A 21246-nucleotide genomic window follows, 5' to 3' on the forward strand; every position below is an offset into this window, starting at 1 on the left:
GAAAAAAGGGAACTAGAGAATATTATACTAAATAAGATCGGCCAGACTGAGAAGTCAAGGGTTGGATATTTTCTCTCATATGTGGAAGTTAGAGAAAATTTTAAAAGGGATGTGGGATAGTTGAGGATTGATCAGTAGAACAGTGGAGGGAGGGAGAGTGGGGTGGGGAGGGAAAGGGAAGAACCGATTAAAGAAACAGTTTCAATTTATGTTATGCTCGAGTATGAAGGTCCCACTACCAATTTCACTATTGTATACAGAGAGAGGTGGGTGGCAGGGTGGAACCTGAAGGGAAACCCATCGAAACCTGTGTGCATCTTTATTTTTATGACTTTGAACATAGTGCACCAATAAAAGTATTTTTAAAAGAGAAATGCAGGGTCTGCAACCATACCACAACCTTCTAAATGAGCTCATCATCCACAGATGGTTCAGATGCACATTGCAGTGTGGAAAGCATTGGTCCAGCCCACGATACATATCCTTTTTCTCTATATGAAGCCACACTGCCAGAACTGATTCTGTACTATGGAAATCTGGTCTCAAGTGAATTTTAAGTATTCCCTCTCCTGAAGACACTGTGGGATGTTCCCCAGAATAGTTCATGTGTTCGCAATGTGGCAGTGCTCAGAGGTGAAATAATTGAATCATGAAGGCTCTGACCTCATCAGTGGCCTAATCCACTTGATGGATTAATAACGTGGACTCCTGGGTAGTAATTATAGGCAGGTAGGTGTGGCTCATTGGAGGGAATGGCCTTGGAGAACATCTGTCCCTGGTCAGTCTGTCTGTCTGTCTCTCCTTTCCTGCTGCCATTAGCTGAGCAGGTATTGTCTGCCATGACCTTCTGCCATGATGTTCCTGCCTTGGAGCCAGCCAACCATGGACTGAACCTCTAAAACCATGAGCCAAAGAAACCATTCCTCCTCTAAGTTGTTCTTGTCAGGTATTTTGTTCAGTGATGAAACTGAATACACACTACATTTTGAAATTGTGTTATTAGCCTGGTTGTAATCCCTAGTACTTGGGAGGCTGCGACAAGAAGATGAGCAACTTAGTGAAGCCCTCCAAACTGAGTGAAACCCTGTTTGACATTAAAATAGGGCTGTAGTTTAGAGATAGAATACCCCAGGGTTCAATCCTTAGCACGAAAGGAAGAAAGAAAGAAAGAAAGAAAGAAAGAAAGAAAGAAAGAAAGAAAGAAGGTGCATGCCATACCATTGCTGGCTAATCCCCATCTCTATGACAAACTGGCTCTATTTTTCATTTCTTTCCCATACCATGACTACAAATTGGTTCGGAGGACAAAATAGGTGCCCTTGGGGAGCCAACAACATACAATTTATTGGTGCAAGTCTTTCTGCTAGAGAATAACACATTGAGCAGCTATTTTAATGCAATATTGTATACTGAAATGTCCCACCATGCCCCATTAAATCCACACAATTACAATATGCCAATTAAAAATAAAAAATATATTTTTAAAAAGAAATCTCAGCTTTGAAGATATTTTACTGAGCCCATTTATTCTCCAAAATAAGTAAGAACTATTTTATTTTATTTTTGCAGTGCTGTGAATTGAACTCAGGGGCTCACACATGCTAGGCAAATAACCTCTGAACAAAAGAAGAAATAATAGGCAGAAAGAGGTTCAGCGTGGGTGGAAAGGGGTCTTTTAAAAGAATGCCTCAGCACATTATGTGTCAGAGTATGGAAGCTCAGGGTGAATGCCCACATATTTAGATACAAACTCACTCTCAGCTCTCAACACCCAAAATTATCCTACAAGTCACTAAAACATTAAGGAACAAAAGAAAATAGCTGGGAATGAAATAGTACAATAGCTAATGAGGTCTCGTAATTAAAGGCTATATTTGCTCTAGGGGAGAAAGTCAATGGCAGTTCACTTAGTAAGAAGCAAAATGAAAAACCAGTCGTAGCCAGCAGGTAGATCTTGATAGCATTTTCCACAGAATTACACTACACTTCTATAAATGATTAAGAAACCCTTAACACTATAAAATAAATCTTTCCGTGGGAATACATAAAGTTTTCAGGCTTAGAATAATCATAAAGCTAGATAAAGTGTGTCTTGACAGCTGATTTTCTCTCCCTTCCCTCCCCTCCACTCTCCTCTACACTCCTCTTCCTCCTCCTCCTCCTCCTCCTCCTCCTCCTCCTCCTCCTCCTCCTCCTCCTTCTTCTTCTTCTTCTTCTTCTTCTTCTTCTTCTTCTTCTTCTTCTTCTTCTTCTTCTTCTTCTTTCCTCTCTCTCTCTCCCTCCAAGGGAGTCTACTCCTAAGCTACACCCCCAGCCCTATTTTGATTTCTTTTTAAACAGGGTCTCACTAAGTTGCTGAGGACTTTGCTAAGTAGCTGAGGCTGGCTTCGAACTTGTGATCCTCCTTTCTCAGCCTTTGACAGTTTATTCTAAGTCGAAGAAAATATATGCCTGAAATTAAAATGGTAATTGTATTTTATGGTTCCATCAATATCCTATTTGTATTCATCTACATACTATTTTTATTGAGGGAAAGAAAGAGGTGGGGCAGATTTAAGAAAATGTAGACGGATATGAAGAAAACAAATGTGAAATTATAACACTCAAAAAAGAAGAGGAAGGGGTAAAAAAAAACAATTATAGATAGGGATGAAGTATGCCGAATCATACACACACACATTGGATGTGGTTTTTTAAATATTTTAATTTAGTATATCCTCAATAATTGCTTTTATTCTTTTAGAGGTGACCACTGGAGAGTTTGGGCAAATTTCTACCAGTAGAAAACCGTCCTTTGCAAATCAAAGTGCTGGTTGTCACACAGCATCCCTGCAGGAGACAGAGAAGCTCCTAGAACAAAGTGATGAGGAGGACCTAATAAAGCTGCCGTTTACAAAGGAGTGGCCAGGGCAAGGGAAGCCCTGATGATGGCAAAGCACCTCAGAGCCAGGAAAGACTGAGGGTTTTCCCCACTCCTGGCCTAAAGGGCTGAAGGAGGCACCAGGACAGAGCTAAAGCCAAGACCTTCCACAGAAGACTTGAGCTGTTGTGACTGGCGGCCAGCAGAGGGAGCTAGAGAAACAGATGCCCCAATCTCAGTCTGGCTCTGCCATTGGGTTGGTTTATGTTGCCTTGGAGATTGGAAAGCAGCAACACATCAACTGGAAGAAACAGGTAAAACCTACTTTATCTCTAAAGGAAATGAAACACTGCTCAGTGGCTTGCTGGCTTGGAGAGTAATCAAATGAGTTTAATCTTGGGACTTGTGTGATCACCATAGCAACTGACTAACGGTCAAGCCAGGCAGCTGGGCAAAACCCCACCTGCTCCAGATACATTCAGCCCTCCGCATCCATGGTTTCTGCATCTCAAGATTCAACCAAAATACTTGAGGGGAAAGCCCCTGTGTGCTGAACATGTATAGAGCTTTCTTTGCCATTATTCCCTAAACAATACAGCATGACAGCTACTTACATAGCGTTAGGCATCATAAGTAATTTAGAGATGACTTAAAGTATACGGGACGATGTGTGTAGGTTACATGTAAACACTGTGCGGTTTTCATATTAGGGATTTGAGCACCTATGGATTTAGGTATCCACAGGGATCCTGAGACCCATTCCCTAGCTGATACTGAGGGGGACAACTGTATCAGACACCCTCGGGCCCAGCCCTAAGAGCTGAGCCAAGAAACAGCCAGGCCTGGCAGTAGGGTTGCACACAGGAATTTTCAGAACAGCTGCCCTCCGCAAGCTCCCTCCCTGCCTCCCTCCACAGCAAGGCAGCTGTGGCCTCTTTCTCGGCGCATCTTAGCTCCGCCAGCTCTCCGGGCTACACTCCCAGACCTATTTTATATTTTTTATTTGGAAACAGGGTCTCTTAAGCCAGAGAGGCTGGCTTCGAACCTGCGCGATCCTCCTGTCTCTGCCTCCCAAGCGCGGGGATTACAAGCGTGTGCCACCACGCCTAGTCACCACGCCAAGGAACCTAGTCTTAGTCTTTGGAGGGAATGGAGCACCGTCCAGCTCCAGCCTCTCAGCCCCTCTTGTCCTCTCCTTCGGTCTGGATGTTCCCCACACATGTGGTTGCAGAAGGTGGGGGCTAGGGGATTGTGTAGGGGGAAGAACTGAATGTTCCATTCCGGAGGAACAATGAAGGTAAACACACAAGCTCATCGCTCAGAGTGCTTAAGACACTCTGGACAGAGTAGGTCACGCCTGGCATGCTGAATCTGGAATTCCTAAGCCTTCACATTGGCAGTGTGAGAGTTCAGAGGAATGCAAACAGCTCGGGAGTTTGCACTTGAGGTAGAGGGACACAGGAGCAGAAAGCAGCCTTATCTGCAGGCTGCGCAGCCCCAGGGGACCTGGCAAGGAAGGGCAGAGGAGGGTGCGGATGTGGGAAGGAAACCTGGCCTCTCTTTCTGGGGAGGAGGATGCCACCCTCTGAGGTCTCTCAGGCGGGGATGGTGGGTGCAGCGCAGTGTCCAGGCAGAGACCTTGTGCCCGCTGGAGCTGTCCTCCATGGGGAGCCCGGTCCCCCCACCTCCTATGGCTCAGCCCCTCCCACAAGAAAAGATATGGAGGGTTATACTTACAAAAAGTGTGCGTGTATGTATGTGTGTGTGTGTGTTTCACTAAAAGAAGAAAATGTAGCAGAGAATGGAAAGTGAAAACAACAAAGAGAAGAAGATGGCAGAAGCAGAATGAGGGAAGGAGGAGAAGCAGCAGAGAGAAACGCTGGACAGCAGCCGGGCGGCCCGGGCACCAGGGACCTGAAGACAGCCGCAGAGGCATCATCAGGCCCGTCACTCCTAACACAGCGTGCGTAACTCAGACTCTCTTTAAAACCACTGTGAGGAATGCGTGAAACTCAGTTTTTCTTTATATATGCTTGCCATTAATAGTAACAGGAAAACTGCCATGATTTCAAGCCAAAATATGCTTGAAATCTCAAAAGTTTCACAAGGGAAGAAATATAAAATAGTTTTCAAGATTTTCTAAAGAATAAAATATGCACTTTGAAACAACTCAATTTCCATCTCCTGGGTATTTTTCTGACTGTTGGCACTTAGAGCTCTCAGGCAGGCCAACTTCACTGAGATGCAGTGGTCAGAAGCACCGATTGGGAGCAGAGGGCACGAGGAGGGCACCAAGCAGCCTTTCCTCACCCCTCAAGCCCCGCCGGGAGCCTCTTCCTTTGGTTCACTTCCCATGGAAGGCCTATTTTTCCCCCAAAGGAAAATAGCTTTTTTGTTTTTCCAACCCCAGAAATGATGCCTGCTCACTGTAGGAAATACAGGCGTCATAGGCAACACGGTTGAGTTCCTACAACGTGCAGAGCACTGTTCTAAGAGCTTTTCTGTTTTATCTCATTAATTCCTCACAGTGACCCTGTGTGATTGGTACTAGATTCCTCCCTGTATTTTAGATAAAGAAACCTACCCTGAGATATTAGCAAGAGGGTCCAGTGTCAACCAGCTAGAGAACTTCAAAGTCAGATTTGTATCTAGGAAATAGTCATAGCCAGCCATCTAAATGAAATTTACAGAAGAAAGTAAAAATTGCCAATAATTCCACCATCCAGAAAAACACCCTCAGCTTGCTTTATGTGTGCTTGTGTATGGCACTGGGGATTGAACCCAAGGGCATTCTATCTCTGAGTTAGATCCCCAGACCTATTTTATTTTTTATTCGGAAACAGGGTCTCACTAAGTTGCAGAGGAACTCACAAGGTTGCTGAGGCTGGCTGAGAACCTGCCATCCTCCTGTCTCAGCCTCCCAAGTACTGGGATTACAGGTGTAAGCCATCACACCCAGTCACTCTTAGCATTTTAAAGGCTTTCTTTCCCAAATGTTTGCTTATACATACATTATTTTTACTATAACATGGGATCATACTGTACTATATATACTTACATATAGTTTTTTGTGTGTGGTACTGGGGATGGAACCCAGGGGCATTGTACCTACGAGCTATACCTCCAGGCCCATTTTTTAGACTTTCTTCTCTTTGAAACAGAGTCTCACTGATTTACGAAGGACCTCGCCAAGTAGCTGAGGCTGTCTGTAAACCGTGATCCTTAGGTATCAGCCTCCTGAATGCTGGGATTGTAAGCATGTGCCACCATACCTGGCTATACTTACATATAGTTTTGATTTTTTTCCTCACAATGCTGCATGGACATACATCGTATCAATAAAGATCACTCTATGCTATCATTTGAATGGCTGCCTATTAAATCACTAACTTAGTCCCCTTTTATTGGACATGAGATTGTTTCTCATTTTAGGCTATTATCAATAAGTCACTTGAGCATTTATCTCATTATTTCTTTAGAAGAAATGTCATCTAGAAGTAGTACTTCCATGTCAAAGATAGTGATATTTTAAAACACAAATATTCGGGAAGGTGTAACATCAGCACAGAGTTCCAGAACCATCGTATGAATGTGTTTGTGGACACTTCACTCACTTGAAGAGATAAAGCAGCCTAAGCTCAGAGAAAGCCCAAGGACGTGGAGGGAGAGTGTCAACACATTTCCTCTGAGAACTGGAAATAATATTCCATCTTTGTATGATGCCTAACAATGCTCAAAAACATTTGCACACACTTACATTAGTCTCTAGCCATAGGCCAGGAGTCCTCCCCACCTATCAAGCCCACCACCAGACCCCTCACCCCAGCATGCCATGACTCTATGCCTCAGGTGCCTTCCCTCACTGACCAACCTATAGACCCAAAGATTGGCACGGAAGCCCGGGCCCTTCTCAAAGCAGGGTAACCTTCCTTCCCAGTCACTTCCTACCCAGCATGTGCCATCTTCCTCCTTCTTCCTCAACTACATGAAGATAGGATTAACATTTTTGAGTGGCACCAAGGGCTTTGTTTCTGTTTATCTTTTTCTCATTGGCATGACCCACAATCCTGGGTGTTCTCAAGAAATGAGCCATGTTTACATGTTTGCTGTCTAGCTCTACGGGAGATCTAAAGAGCGTGGGCTGATCCAGCAGCCAGCACTCCCACCAGGCCTCTCCCCAGCCTGCAGGCGTCGTTTTCTCATGGGCTGCCAAAGGAGAAAAATCCTCCGACAACTGTACAATGGTCTTAATCCTGGGAGGCAGCCAACTGGCAGAGTCCAAACTGTATGTGACCCAGGGCTACCTGGTAAGAGTCACCAAGGAGGTCATGGTGACCTCCCTTGATACTAACTTCTATCTGTAGACAGTGGGAGAAAAGTCCAGAAGAAAACTGTCTTGTTCCCTAGTGTTGCTACTTCTTAGTCTGATTTTTCTCCTTACTCCTGTTGTTTGGGTGCCTACTGTCTGTCTACAGCCTACTGAGTGTTTTGGAAGGAAAGATATTTAATTCATCTTCCGTTAAGTCTGTTATATTTGTGGGGCTAGTTATATGAGAACTAGCAAATGTAAATGTTAGGGATCTTTAAAATAAAACAGAGTTGTTCATGATGGTAGTAAGGCATGTCATCAAATAGATTATCTGAAAAGAACAGTGTTAGAATTTATATATCCATGTAATTTGAATTTTTCTAGGATTATAGTATACTCCAAGACTTTTCAGCCATACATATCTAAAAAGAATATTGTGCACACAGTCTCTGGCCTTAAGAAGCCTATGGTCTTTATAACACAGGGGCCCCAGAGAAAACAGAAACAGCTTGGCAGGTAGCAGGCAGCCAAGGTGTGCTTCCACGAGTAATATTTTGAGAAGTTAGCCAGACCAATCAGGTTGGAAAGCTATCCAAGGAGCTATGGATGACATTAGAATAAGGACCAGAAGCAGAAAACAACTCCAAATACTTAGGAAATTGTAGTTAGGTCCCTACTGATAGGGCGTAGGGTTTTCAAGAGAAAGTGGCATCTAAAGAAGAGGTTAACAAACAGCAGGACACTGATGGGCTCCTGAGCCATGTTAAGAAACAGGGGCTTTATTCTGAAAGTAAAGAAAAAATACTAAAAGAAGTAATCAGGGAGAATGATAAGCTCACATATTTGTTTCACCCTGGAAGCCAGGAGAAGATTGATAGGTAGACCCTTGGAAGATCGCCAGCTCCTGATGTTTCTGATCTTCCCTATGTCACCATTATGGGTTCTGTTTCTCTTCAACCCAGTACAAAACAATGCCAGTGGGGAGTCAAGGCTGGAGAATGGGAGAACTAATCATAAAAAGAGCTGTCAGGGCCAAATCTGGATAGCGTAGCATCAACTGAGAGGTCAGATTCCAGAAACATTAAGGAGCAAGATAAAATGATTACTAAATAATAAGTAGGAACCCTGGAGGGCTTGTACAGTAGCAGAATGCCTGCCTCGCATGCAAGAGGCCTGGGTTCAAATCCCAGCACTGCAGAAACAAAACAAAACAACAACAACAATAAGTGGGGTGAGGGAGAGGAAAATAGATATAAAAGAGACTGAGAGTTATGTTGATAAATTAGTTTTCAGAAGCCTTGATTCGAAACATTTGCTGATTTCTGGGATATCAAATGCTTCTACTATAGCCACTTTCAAGTAAATAAATTGATGTTTCTGCATACAAAGCTTGGAAAAGATACACAGAGTCAGCTCTCACAAATGGCGGGAGTCCTCTGAAGCACACCAAAGAAGAGACCCTTCATGATTAGGAAGCTTGCTTCTGCTTCCTGGGCAACAGCTACACTACAATTCCCAGGATCCTCTGCAGTTAAATGGCCCCATGGGACTGAGCTTTGCCCAGCAGAGTACAAACTTCCAGAATATGAACATGCCAATTCCAGTCTTGCCCATCAAAACCTTCACACATAATCCTCCATGCTCTTTTCCTGTTCCTTCTGGCTAGAGTGGAGATGGCCCTCAGGGCAACTTTGGGAACCACGTGTTGAAGATGGTGAAGCCAAAATATGGATTTTCTCTGTATTTTGCTCCAAGAGAGAAGATATGGAGAGAGTCCATATTTTGGAGGGCAGCTACCTGGCCAGGATCAGCTATGTTTGGACTGTTCAGGAATGAGAAACTTACATTGTGCCTAGCCACTGTATTAGTCAGAATTCTCCAGAGAAACAAAAACAGATCCAATAGAGTGTGTGTGTGTGTGTGTGTGTGTGTGTGTGTGTGTGTGTGTGTAAGGAAGAAAGAAAGAAGAAAGAGAGAGAGAGAGAGAGAGAGAGAGAGAGAGAGAGAGAGAGAGAGAGAGAGAGGAAGACTACACGGAAACATCCAGAATAATATTTGACCAAATATCTGGGCACCATGGCCTGGCCAAGTTGACACATAAAATTAACCATCCCAGACATTGAGAGTCACAGTTGATCCTTTTCAACCTTAAACCATACCTGGTGTAAATGGTTACTCAGTTTCATGGTTTAGGGAAAGGAGTAGGTGGTGGAGAAATATATTAACTGAAAAAACAAAAATACTCAAAGGAACCAGCATGAACAGAGAATGTATAGCTCAGTTTTTAGGTCAGATTTTTTTTGGTGGTACTGGGATTCCTGGAAACCCTTCTACCTCAGGGCTACACTCCCAGACCTATTTTATACTTTTTTAAATTTGGAAACAGGGTCTCTTAAGCCAGTGTGGCTGGCTTCAAACCTGAGCGATCCTCCTGTCTCCGCCTCCCAAGCGCGGGGATGACAAGCGTGTGCTACCACACCCAGCTAGGTCAGATTTTATTTTCTATATTAGTATTTAAAGATATTGGAATCTACTTACTAATATAAAATATCAAAGCTGTGTGTGGTAATAATTCAGAGAACTAAACAACTTGGACGTCTCAGGTATTCTGGTCTGTTGCTCTAGATTCTTTCAGCTTCAAGTATAAAAAGAAAATGCTAGATTACCAGATTCTTTCTAATGTATAAATTACTTCAAAGACACTTAACATTTACAGTTTTAGGATTTAACAAAACCACAAAGGATAAAATTGCACTCCCAGGAGCTCAGGAGATTTTTATCAGCTTCATTTTTCTACTTGTTAATGAATTATTCCCTTCTGAGGGTTGAGATTCATTATTATGTCCATTAATAGAATAGTTATTAATAGAAAATTTGTTCTCAATAGTATCTGTACTTCTAATTTTGTTATGTCTACAAAATACTTAGATGTTACAAAAAGATCCAAGTGTAATAAATGAAACCAATCCTCTAATTAAATTAATTGCAGAGTTAACATGGGTCCTCTCACTCCAAGAGATCTGGTTTTGCAATGTTTCCAGGGCTACTGTACCTGGGGAACACTGCAACTGATCCTGAGTCACCCTTGGTTCATTCTACATCAACTCGTACACATTTATTGAGCATCCACTATATATTAATCACAATGCATGATGTTGGGAGCAAAACAGTGTGCAGTTGTGAACACAAGACATTGTCCTAGTCTCCTAACACTTGTGGATTAGATGATCCCCAAGGAATCAAGAAAGATGGAGTCAAAGCCAAGAGCCCCCTCACCTTCCAGACTGGACCATATCTCCTCGAGGACCCCGCTGAGTCAGACTCCTTAGTGACCTCATCTGCTAAACATCTCCAGAAACAACTTCATCTACAAAGTCCTCAAGCCCGAAAAGAATCTGAAAGCGGCCAGCCTCCCTCCACATCTGTCAGACTGATGAGGGCAACACGAGTGTTTTCAGTTCATCCACCAATGTCTCAGAAGTTGAAGAAGACAAGACACACAAAAAAGATCCGAGACAGCACCTATTAAGTTCATTCTCAGATGGTCGGATGCTATATTTGCATCTGGCCCTGGGGAGTTCGTGGAGACACAGAAACGTAAAGTAATAGGCTGTTTCTCTCATGACCTATTTTTTCTTAAAAGTTGTATTATTTCTCTCATTAATCTTAGAGCTGTATAGACATTTTATGAATGGTCTATCCACTGAATTTTAAATAATTTTTACAAAAGTGTTTGCTTGCATGAAAATCTACCTGGCAGGGGGTCCAGGGTTTCAGGCCCCCTTTCTTTGGTCTTGCTTTTGGGTCTCTTTTGAACCCATGAGACAAACACGTGGGTACAGGTAGTTTATTTAGATGTTTACCTCAAGAAGCACAGAGAGCAAAAAGGGCATAGGGGCCAACGACTGATGTGTTAATTAGACTTGACTACTGGGACATTCGAGGCTCAGTCCCACTGGGACACTGAATTATAAATCATGTAGAATGTGCTTTAAAAGTGGCCCAAGAGGGAAGGAAATGGAGTATTTTCCAACAACCTGGTGGGATGCACACTGCCTTATAATTGAATATTGGATTTTCTAAGCTGTGTATATGCAACTTTTAAAAGCTTCTAGGCAAAGAATGGGAGATAGGTCCTCAAAATAAGGGGCACAAAGGCTCAGGAACTCTCCACGGGGACTGCCCACTCAGTGGGGCACCAGAGCTGTGGGCATCACAGCCCTTGATCTACAAGGACCAAAGGACTGTCTGGCTGATCCTCCTGCCGCCACCATCTGTTATGCACAGGTAGGCCTCCTCCAGCAACCCTGCAGACCGGAGCAGAGTGTGGGGGAGCAAGGTTGCCTTCTCTCACACTTCCAGTCTCTGAAGCAAACACTAACCCTTGTGAGGGTTTTGGAAATGTCGTTTGTTTTGTGTCTTTGTGTGTGTGTGTGTGTGTGTGTGTGTGTGTGTGTGTGTGTTTTGCCGTTAACAGGTTAATGGGGACATGTTGCATAAAAACCACAGAATTCTTCCCAGGTGGTTTTCCTGTGCCTTGGGCAAGGTGTCAGGCTTGCCCTTGCCATGGCCATGTCTTGCCCTATAATGGTTCCCTCTTTTGTCCACCTACACCTAAGAGCCAGCTCTTCTCAGCCTTCAGACCCCTTGGCTTCAGAGTACTGTGTAGACCCCCCACCATGCCCACCTCCACAGGTGTTTCCTTAGATCTCACCTTGTGGGAGCAAGCAGGAAAGGGGGGATAGTCCAAAGAGTAAGACCACCTGATTTCTCAAGGAAGCCCAGCATGCATACGTGACCCCACCGCTCTGCCCTCCTGTCCCACAGGGGTGCACCCCAGCAGGAGTCCAGGAAGAAAAAAGTGTCCCTGCTTCCCAAAGACTCTGCCTTTAACATCCTTTACACATCCACCTTTCACTTTAAATGTAAAAATGAACTCATTACTTTTGGCCAGATGATATGAAAGCTTCAAGACACTGTGTTCCTCTTCTATAGTCTAAATGAATAATGCACAATCAAATGAACTTGAACAACCCCAGAAAACACCGGGACTCTAGTGAGTCACAGATTCTATTCATGCCTCCGTGTGAGGGTGAAGCTGTCCTTCAGGATCCTGCAGGTAATGTTCTAGAAAAATAACAATGAAAACTACCAATTAGTTCGAAAGGAGACAAAACAAACAGCCCCCTTAGGACAACATAAGCTGTCAAACTGACTACAGCACATCAAGGTCAAATTTCAGTTCTCAGTAACTGAAAAAAGTGATTTGGTCATGAGGAGTTAATGAGCTCCACTTTATTTCTCAACCACGCATCAAAATTCATACTTCCCTAACTCTAAGGTCTCCTTCAGTTATGAAATCCAGCTTTCCAATGACATTCACATGGTTACTTCCAGCAAAAGGAAGAAAACGTATCTCAGCAATTGGGGCTTAAAACATGAATTTTACAAGACAAACTATGCTTGTTGAAACACATCTTGCTCTAACACAAAAGAAAAGACATGTCTTCAGCCTAATATAATTCATACTGCTTTTTCTGTTTCTAAACTTTTCAGAGCATTTTTCATGGTATTGTATCAGTATTTTCTAGAGGCATAAAGTTGAGCCTCTTCTTTTTCATAGAGTGTTCACTGAGGTTCCCTTTATTTTATTAGATAAAAATTATTACCACTGCCGGGCGTGGTGGCGCACGCTTGTAATCCCCGCGCTTGGGAGGCAGAGACAGGAGGATCGCGCAGGTTCGAAGCCAGCCGCGCGCGCTGGCTTAGGAGACCCTGTTTCTAAATAAAAATATAAAATATGTCTGGGAGTGTAGCCCGGAGGTAGAAGGGCTTCCAGGAACCCCAGTACCACCAAAAAAAAAAAAAAATTATTACCACTGCCTTAACAAGGGCTCTGAACAAAGCAGTAAACTCGTGTGAACTTCACAACAATCCTGTGAGGTATGCACAGTTATCTCGTTTAATAAATGAGGAAACTGAGCCGGGCATGGTGGCGTATGCCTGTAATCCCAGCACTTGGGAGGCTGAGACAGGAGGCTAGCACAGGTTCGAAGCCAGCCTCAGCTACTTAGTGAGGCTCTCAGCAACTTAGTGAGACCCTGTTTCCAATTAAGTATAAAATAGGTCTGGGAGTATAGCCCGGAGGTAGAAGGCCTCTGGGCTCCACCCCCAGTACCACAAAGAAATAAAAATAAAAATAAATGAGGAAACTGCGCCAGAGAGCAGTAAAGTATGTTGCAGAGGGCCACAGCAAGTAAATGGAGCATCGTGCAGAAAGCAAGGCAGGAGGACTCGGGACTGAAACGCCAGCCACCTCACAGAGCTGCCTCCTGAGCCAGCGAGAGGTGTGGGTAGACACAGCCTTCATGAATATGCATGCCATGACTGACGCCTGTCAGCGAGCAACAAATTACTAAATAGTTCCTATGTTGATGTTTTCTTAATTTAACTGCCTTAATTAAGGGTATTTCAGTAAATCAAAAGGGTGCTTTTAAAAGTAGGTTTTTTGGTTGTGGTTTTGGTTTTCTCTGTGTCTGTGTATGCACACACGCCTGCATGCACAGGTATATAGTAATAGTACTGAGGGTGGAATCACGGGCCTCCTACATGCTGGACAAGCACTCTGTCATTAACATGCACCCTAGCCTCACCCACGTTTCTGAGACAGGATCTCCCTAAGTTAGCAATCCTCCTGCCTCAGCCTCCTGAATCGGTTTCTAAAACATAACTTGAAGGAAGGGCTAGAGAGTAGCTAGTGGTAGAGAGCTTGCCTACCACACAAAGCTCTAGATTCAATTCCCAGCACGTAAGAAACAAAACAATAGCAACAACAAAATAACTCTAAGGAAGAAAAGCAGGCATGAGTGTGTTCACTAGGGACCGTTTTGATGGCTTAAAGTTCCCTGTAACTATAGAAACCCTTGATTTCAAAGTGGTATAATGAGTAAATGCTAGTCATAACAGGCAAAACCCACTGAATCAATGCCAGAGGCTAGCTATCAAAGGGGTAAGATTAATTCATAGTTGAAGTTGCAGTTAGAGTCTTTTGACCCAGGAAGGATCTTCTGTGAATTACATCAGATGCAAAACTGATGATAAAAATATTTTCATAAGAAGCTTAATGTAGCACAACTTATAGGTTGAAAAGATTGAGGGACAGAGGGCATGATAGCATACATCTGTAATACCATTACTTGGGAGGCTGAGACAGAAGGATCACAAATTTGAGACCAGCCTCAGCAACTTGGTGGGACTCTCAGCAACCCAGTGAGACAGTTTCAAAATAAAAAAGAAAAAGGGCTAGGATGTAGCTTGGAGAAAGAGTGCCCCAGTAGAGAAAAAAATGAATAGTCAAGAACCCTTTCATCACAAAGCTATGCTCAATCGAAACTAAAATAATACATTCATTGTAATAAATCTCAGTATTATTTGATTTCCAGACTGTAGAGTGCATTTCTCTTTTTCTTCCAAGTAGTATTTATTATATAGACTGGACTCTGCTCATTGGTAGCCAGCAAAGAAAATAGTACAGTGTTAGCATTAGTTTTTGTATGGGCATTAACAGTACCTGAAAAGTTACTGTATTAATAGTAGCAGTCTTCTTCCTAAGAAAACCAAATAAATCTCCCTCAATCTCTTCTTGACCTGACTTTTCAATAACTCTTCTTTCTCCACATTTCAGCAATGCTCTTTCAAGTCGATTTCTGTATTTGATGTTTTCGTTTCTCTCATATTTTCTCCTTACCTTTAAGTAAGCTTTTGATCTTATCAAAGCCACCAGTGACTTCCACAGTGGCAAATGCAATGGCCCATTCATGGCCAGTTATCGGAACTATATAATTTGACTTATCAATAGTATTTGACACAGGTTATTTTCCTTTTTCTTGAAATACTCCTTTCGTGAACTCCTTTATTAATAGCTATATTTAGAAATAATTTACATACCATACAATTGACCCATCTGAAGTGTACAAGCCAATGATTCCTGATCCATTTGCCAAGTTGTCCAACCATCATCACCGCTAGTGTTAGGACACTGTCATCACCCCCAAAGCATGCCTATTACTACTCACTCCCCAGTTCCCTCCAAAGCCTCCAGCCCAAAGCAGCCACCACTCAGCTGTTTTTCTCCATATGAATTTGCCCATCTGGATATTTTATATAAAATAGAATCACATGCTACTTTGGTCTTTTATGACTTGCTTCTTTCACATGACATGACCCTTTCAAGAGTCACCCATGTCATAGTACTGATCAGTACTTCCTTTTATTTTGAATGATACCTCATCATATGAATGGGACACATTTGGTTTGTCCATCAGCTGATGGACATTTGAGTTGCTTTCCCTTCTTGGCTTTTTCACACTATTCACATTCAGCGTTATTCACAATTTGCTCCAATGAACATTCACAAATAAGCTTTTCTGTGGATGTATGCCTTTGTTTCTTTTAAGGATGTAACTAGGAGTGTAATTGCTGGGTCACATGGTAACACTTATGTTGAACTTTTTGAAGAACTCTTTAAACTGTTTTCCAAAGCAACTTAACCATTTTATGTTTCCACCAACAATGTGTGACCACTCCAGCTCCTTCACAGCCTCTGTAATCTTTATTATCTCTTTCTTACTATAGTCATCCAACTGGGTGTAAAGTAGTATCTAACAGAGGTTTTGATTTGCATGTCCCTGATGACTTGATGTTGAGCATGATATCCTGTACTGACTGGCTATCTGCATAGAATTATATTTAGATTCTTTGTTTTTTTGCAATTGGGCTCTTTTGTATTGTTGAGTAGTAAATCTCCTTTCCTTTTGATATTCTTTCTTTATCTGGTGGTTAGGACACCACATTCCCTTGGTTGTCCTGTTCTGTCATTGGTCACCCCATGCCAGTCTTCTTTACTGGCTTCTTCCCTTTTCCCTAACTATTTAATGTGGGGAACCCTAGGGCTCAGCTCTTTATTCTCTTCTACTCTCACTTAGTATCATAGTTTAACACCACCTGTCTGTCCTCAACACCCAACTGTCCATCACAGCAGGAGCCCTGCCTGACCATCAGCCTTAGATGGCAGCTTGGGGGAAGCACGATCTACTCCAAAGTGGAGTAGACATGGGAGTAGATTGTGTCTACTCCAGTGTCTCTTGCTCAGTGTCTCTTGCCCCTACCAAATGTCACCAGGCCAGAAGTCCATTCTGCCCCCAAAGGCAGTGGTAGAAAAAACCAAGCAGTAGACCCAGGCAAAACATGAACATAGCATACTAGACTAGTACTACCTAAAGTCTAAAAGCAGATTAGTATCAGAACCACAACCACAGAAGAGTCCAGAACCTGCATAGAAAATCTAAATAGGGTAGCTGTCTGCTAAGACAGAAGATTTAAGTACTATCCAGAGTAATCTCCTAAATTATTATCCAAAATATCCAGAATCCAATTGAAAATCACTCACCATACCAAGAACCAGGGGGGAAAAATCACAACTTGAATGAGAAAAGACAATAAATAGACATCAACAATGAGCTGATGAATCATATAGTAGAAACAATCATAAAAATGCTTCATGAGTGACTATACATACTCTTGAACAAGTGAAAAAGACATAAAATTTCAGCATATATGTAAAAACCAAATGGAAATCATAATTCTTAAAAACACAGTAACTAAAATTAAAAACATATTGGATGAGTATGATAGCAGTAAATATGAAAGTGAAAATAATCAGTGAGCCTGAGCTTGAAGTCAAAACAACCACCCAATCTTAACAATAAAGAAAAGAGTCAATTGGAAAGTTAAAATGCACAGAACCTCAGGGAACTGTGGAACAGTAATTAAAGGTCCAACACTGGTACCATCAGAACTCCAAAGGGCAGAAAGAAGGTGAAGCTGAAAAGTATTACAAAAAATAATGGCTGAAAAGTTTTTTGTGGTTATATGTGTGGCACTGGGGATGGAACCCAGGGGCATTCTACTCTGAGATACACCCCCAGCCCTATTTTATTTTTTATTTTGAAACAGGATCTCACTAGGTTAATGAGAGTCTCACTATTTGCTGAGGCTACGCTTGAACCTGCAATCTTCCTGTTTCAACCTCCCAAGCGTGGGATTTCAAGCATGCACCACCATGTCTGGCTAGAATCTTTTCAAAGTTGGTAAAAACAAACAAACAAACATAATCCTACAAATTCAAGAAACTGAGGAAATCCCAAATGGGATAAAAATAAAGAAATCTATGCCAACTGTCTATCCCCAGCCCAGACTCATACCTCCAAGTACCTAGTCTGCATTGCCACGTGATTTCCATCTTAAACTAACTCCTCCCACAATCCCAAAGCCTGCTCCTTCCATCATCTGCACCATCTCTTTAAGTAGCAGTTCCAGGAGCCCCAGAAATTATCCCTGAATCAGCTCTTTTTCACATCCCACTTTCGATCCATTCTGTAACTATGGAAGCTTTTCTTCAATACATCCAAGATGCAGTCACCCACTTGCACCACCACTCACAGCATCTTTCTTGGGGGTTACTGCCATCATTGGCTTCTACACTTGTCCTCCTCTAATCCTCAACAGAACAGCCAAAGAAATTTTCTTAAAATACACATCAGATGATGTCATTCCTGTGCTTGAAACCCTATACTGGCTCTCATTTCCCTTAAAGCCCTCACCATGGCCCACGGGCCCTGCTCCAGCTGGTGCTGCCTGCTCTCTCTCTGACCTCTTCCCCTAATGCCTCCCCTCTCTTACTCTGCTCCAGCCTCTCTGGTCTCTATGTAGCTCCCTGTATTTTCCTGATGAGCTCCTACCTTGGGTTTGAAAAAGGAAATAGGTGTGTTCATTTTCCACTGTTGCACAACAAAACACCACAATCTTAATAGTTAAAACAACACATATTTATTATCTCACAGTTCTGCAGGTCAAGACTCAGACACAGCATGAGGGGTTCTCTGCTCAGGGTCAAGCCTGCAATAAGGTATCAGCTGGATGTTTGGAAAGACCTGCTACCCAGTGTCCACAAGCTGTTGGCACAACTTTGTTCCCTGTGGTTGTAGGATTGAAATCCCTACCTTTTTGCTGGCTGTTGGCTGGGGGATGCCTTCACCTTCTAAACCCTACCTTAGTTGTCTCCGTGGTCAATTCACAACATGCAGCTTTCCCCCTTTGAGGCCAGCAGGAGAGTTTCTCATGGGTGAGATCTCTTCCTTCAGGAGGAGCCCAGTCCCTTTTGAGAGCTCCACTAATCAGAACAGATCTACCCAGGATGATCTCCCTTTTGGTCAACCGACTTGGGACCTCAAGTGCATCTGCAGAACCCCTTCACCGTTGTCATGGAATGCCACCTAATCACAGATGTCACACCCTTCATATCCACAGGGCTTCCCACACTCAAGGGCCAGGGGACTGACTATCCTGGGTGTGTATACCAGGGGTCGTCATCCTGGGGCTCTTCGTAGCCTGTCACAGGAGGACAGGACTGACGCCTATTCTTCTGCGAACCAGCTGTCAAACAAGGCCCCAAACTATGATATGGTAGTCAGTGTTCACAGAGTCAGGGCTTCCAAAAAATAGAATGCTATTAAAATACCTTTGCCATACCCACATTCATAGCAGCATTGCTCACAGTGGCCAAAAGTTGGAAGCAACACAAGTATCCATCAACAGATGACTGGATAAACAGAATGTGATACATGCATACCATGGAATGTTATTCGGCTTTGAAAAGGAATCTCTGACACATGCTACAGCATGGATGAATCTGGAAAGCTTGGTTTCAATGAAATGAGCAAGTCACAAAAACACAAATATTATAGGTTCTACTTATATGAAGTTTCTAGAGTTACTGAGTTACAGAAATAGGATGGTGGTTGCCAGGAGTTCGGGGTAGTGGAGAATGGGGAATAACAGAGACAGAGTTTTGGTTCTGAAAGATGAAAAGAATAAAGAATTCTGGAGTTGAATGATGAATGCACAAGAGTGTCAATGTATTCAAGGCCCCTGAGCAGTATACTTAAAAATGGTTAAAATGGGCTGGGTGTGGTGGTGCATGCCTACAATCCCAGTATATGGGAGTCTGAGATAGCAGGATTACAAGTTTGTGGCCAGCCTTAGCAACCTAGTGAGATCCTGTTGCAAAATAAAAAATAAAATAGGGCTGAGGTTGTAGCTAAGAGGTAGATTCAATCCTCAGTACCACATACACACGTAGTTAAAATGACAACTTTTATGTTGCATACGTTTTACTACAATTTAAAATAATAAAAATATTTTTGCCAATGAAATCATTTGCAACTATTTTTTAACTTATTTAACAAAGTCTGTATTTTGACAGGCTCTGTCTTGGATGTGTGTGTGTGTGTGTGTGTGTGTGTGTGTGTGTGTGGTACTAGGGTTCCTGAAAGCCCTTCTACCTCTGGGCTACACTTCCAGACCTATTTTATACCTTTTTATTTTTTGGAAACAGGGTCTCTTAAAGCCAGCCAGCGTGGCTGGCTTCGAACCCACGTGATCCACCTGTCTCCGCCTCCCAAGTGCGGGGATTACAAGCGTGCATCACCACACCCTGCTGTCTTGGATTTTAAGGTAGGCAAATATTAATGTCACAGGTTTAATGAGTAGAAAAATAAAACTGAAGTATTGTGAATATTTATTTACAATAAGTATTGTTAAAAAAAAAAACAATCGAGCCGGGCGTGGTGGCGCACGCTTGTAATCCCCGCACTTGGGAGGCAGAGACAGGAGGATCGCGCAGGTTCGAAGCCAGCCGCTCGCGCTGGCTTAGGAGACCCTGTTTCCAAATAAAAATGTAAAAATAGGTCTGGGAGTGTAGCCCGGAGGTAGAAGGGCTTCCAGGAACCCCAGTACCACTAAAAACACACAAACAAACAAACAAAAAAAAACAACAAACAATCGAGTCAGAAATTACCACAGAAACAGTGATCCAAAGTAACGTTGCCATTTCAATTGGAAGAGAAACTCACCTGACCCAGATCCAAGGTGAGGTTGACTTTGTTGTACTGTGTGCCTGAGGACAGAGGCGGGCTTTGCCACCAGCGCTCAGATCCATCAATCGCATTGGTGGCTGGATGTGCCTTCCTGGAATCTTCAGAATTACAATAGTCACAGTACTGGCCCTGGAGAAGAAAGAAAAGAAATAAAAGAAAAAAGCTCTTTTTATTTTAAAGGCATTTTCTCTTAGCAATTTAGCAAAAGACTTAATCAAAGACCCTCTGAGCCGTAACTTAGAGGTGTTAGCTGTTGAAATTCATTCATCACAAAGTATTTTTTTTGGAGGGGGATACTGAGTATTAAACCCAAAAGCCTTCTACCTCTGAGCTACACCCCAGTTCTTTTTATTTTGTATTTTGAAACAGGGTCTCGCTGAGTTGCTGAGGCTGGCTTTGAACCTACAATGCTCCTCATCTTCCCAAGTACTGGGATTACAGGTGTGTGCCACCATGAGGGCTTCATTACAATGTATTCTGAAGACAGCGGTAAGGCTTCCTCTTTTTCATTATCTTAAAGTATATCACCTGTTTATATCTCTGGTTACTGTGTCTCTAGGACATAGATTATATTTATCTTCCATCCTTCATAGCTAGACTTTACTTGTCCCTTATAACACTTTAGGAGGAGCCTGCTCTATATGGGATGCAAAGATATTTTCACCTCAACAAATATATTTTACTCTTTAAACCTTATACACTTTGCAATTCTACAATGAGGCACTGGGGTACAAAGAGAGTCCCAGCAGAGGTACTAAGTAAGTGTACCAATGATCCTCAGCGAGGCTGGGCATGGCAAGTGCCTCTGAGAGGTATGGAGGACGCACTGGGGTGAAAGGCCATAGATACTCCACTGTGGAAGAGATGGTGCTCAGGCTGCCTGTGGGGATGGAGAGGACTATGTGACAGTGAACAGTAAACGGGGAAAGAATTCCAGGCACAGGAACAGCAGGAGCAAAGCCAGAGGCCAGCTGGTCCAGCTTGACCTAAGCATCAAAAGACAAAGCTTGGCAGGCCAGCGAGGAGATGGGACTGGCTGTGAATTGAACTAATTGCCAACCAGTGAGAAGCTGGCAATTAGT

At 42.9% G+C, this 21246-nt stretch overlaps 1 protein-coding gene across 2 annotated transcripts in view; it reads right to left on the minus strand.

Annotated features, from left to right (window-relative positions):
• Positions 1-21246, minus strand: part of LAMA3 (laminin subunit alpha 3) — a gene marked incomplete at both ends in the record, with an annotated part of 284682 nt that overhangs the window by 223919 nt on the left and 39517 nt on the right. For both annotated transcript variants that reach the window (XM_080714582.1, XM_080714581.1), the window contains one exon: positions 20141-20293. In XM_080714582.1, the coding sequence (XP_080570708.1) occupies positions 20141-20293 (153 nt within the window). The remainder of the gene's footprint in view (positions 1-20140; positions 20294-21246) is intronic.

The sequence above is a fragment of the Muscardinus avellanarius genome, assembly GCF_963383645.1.
Source record: "Muscardinus avellanarius genome assembly, chromosome: 17".
In the NCBI taxonomy this organism is placed as follows: domain Eukaryota; kingdom Metazoa; phylum Chordata; class Mammalia; order Rodentia; family Gliridae; genus Muscardinus; species Muscardinus avellanarius.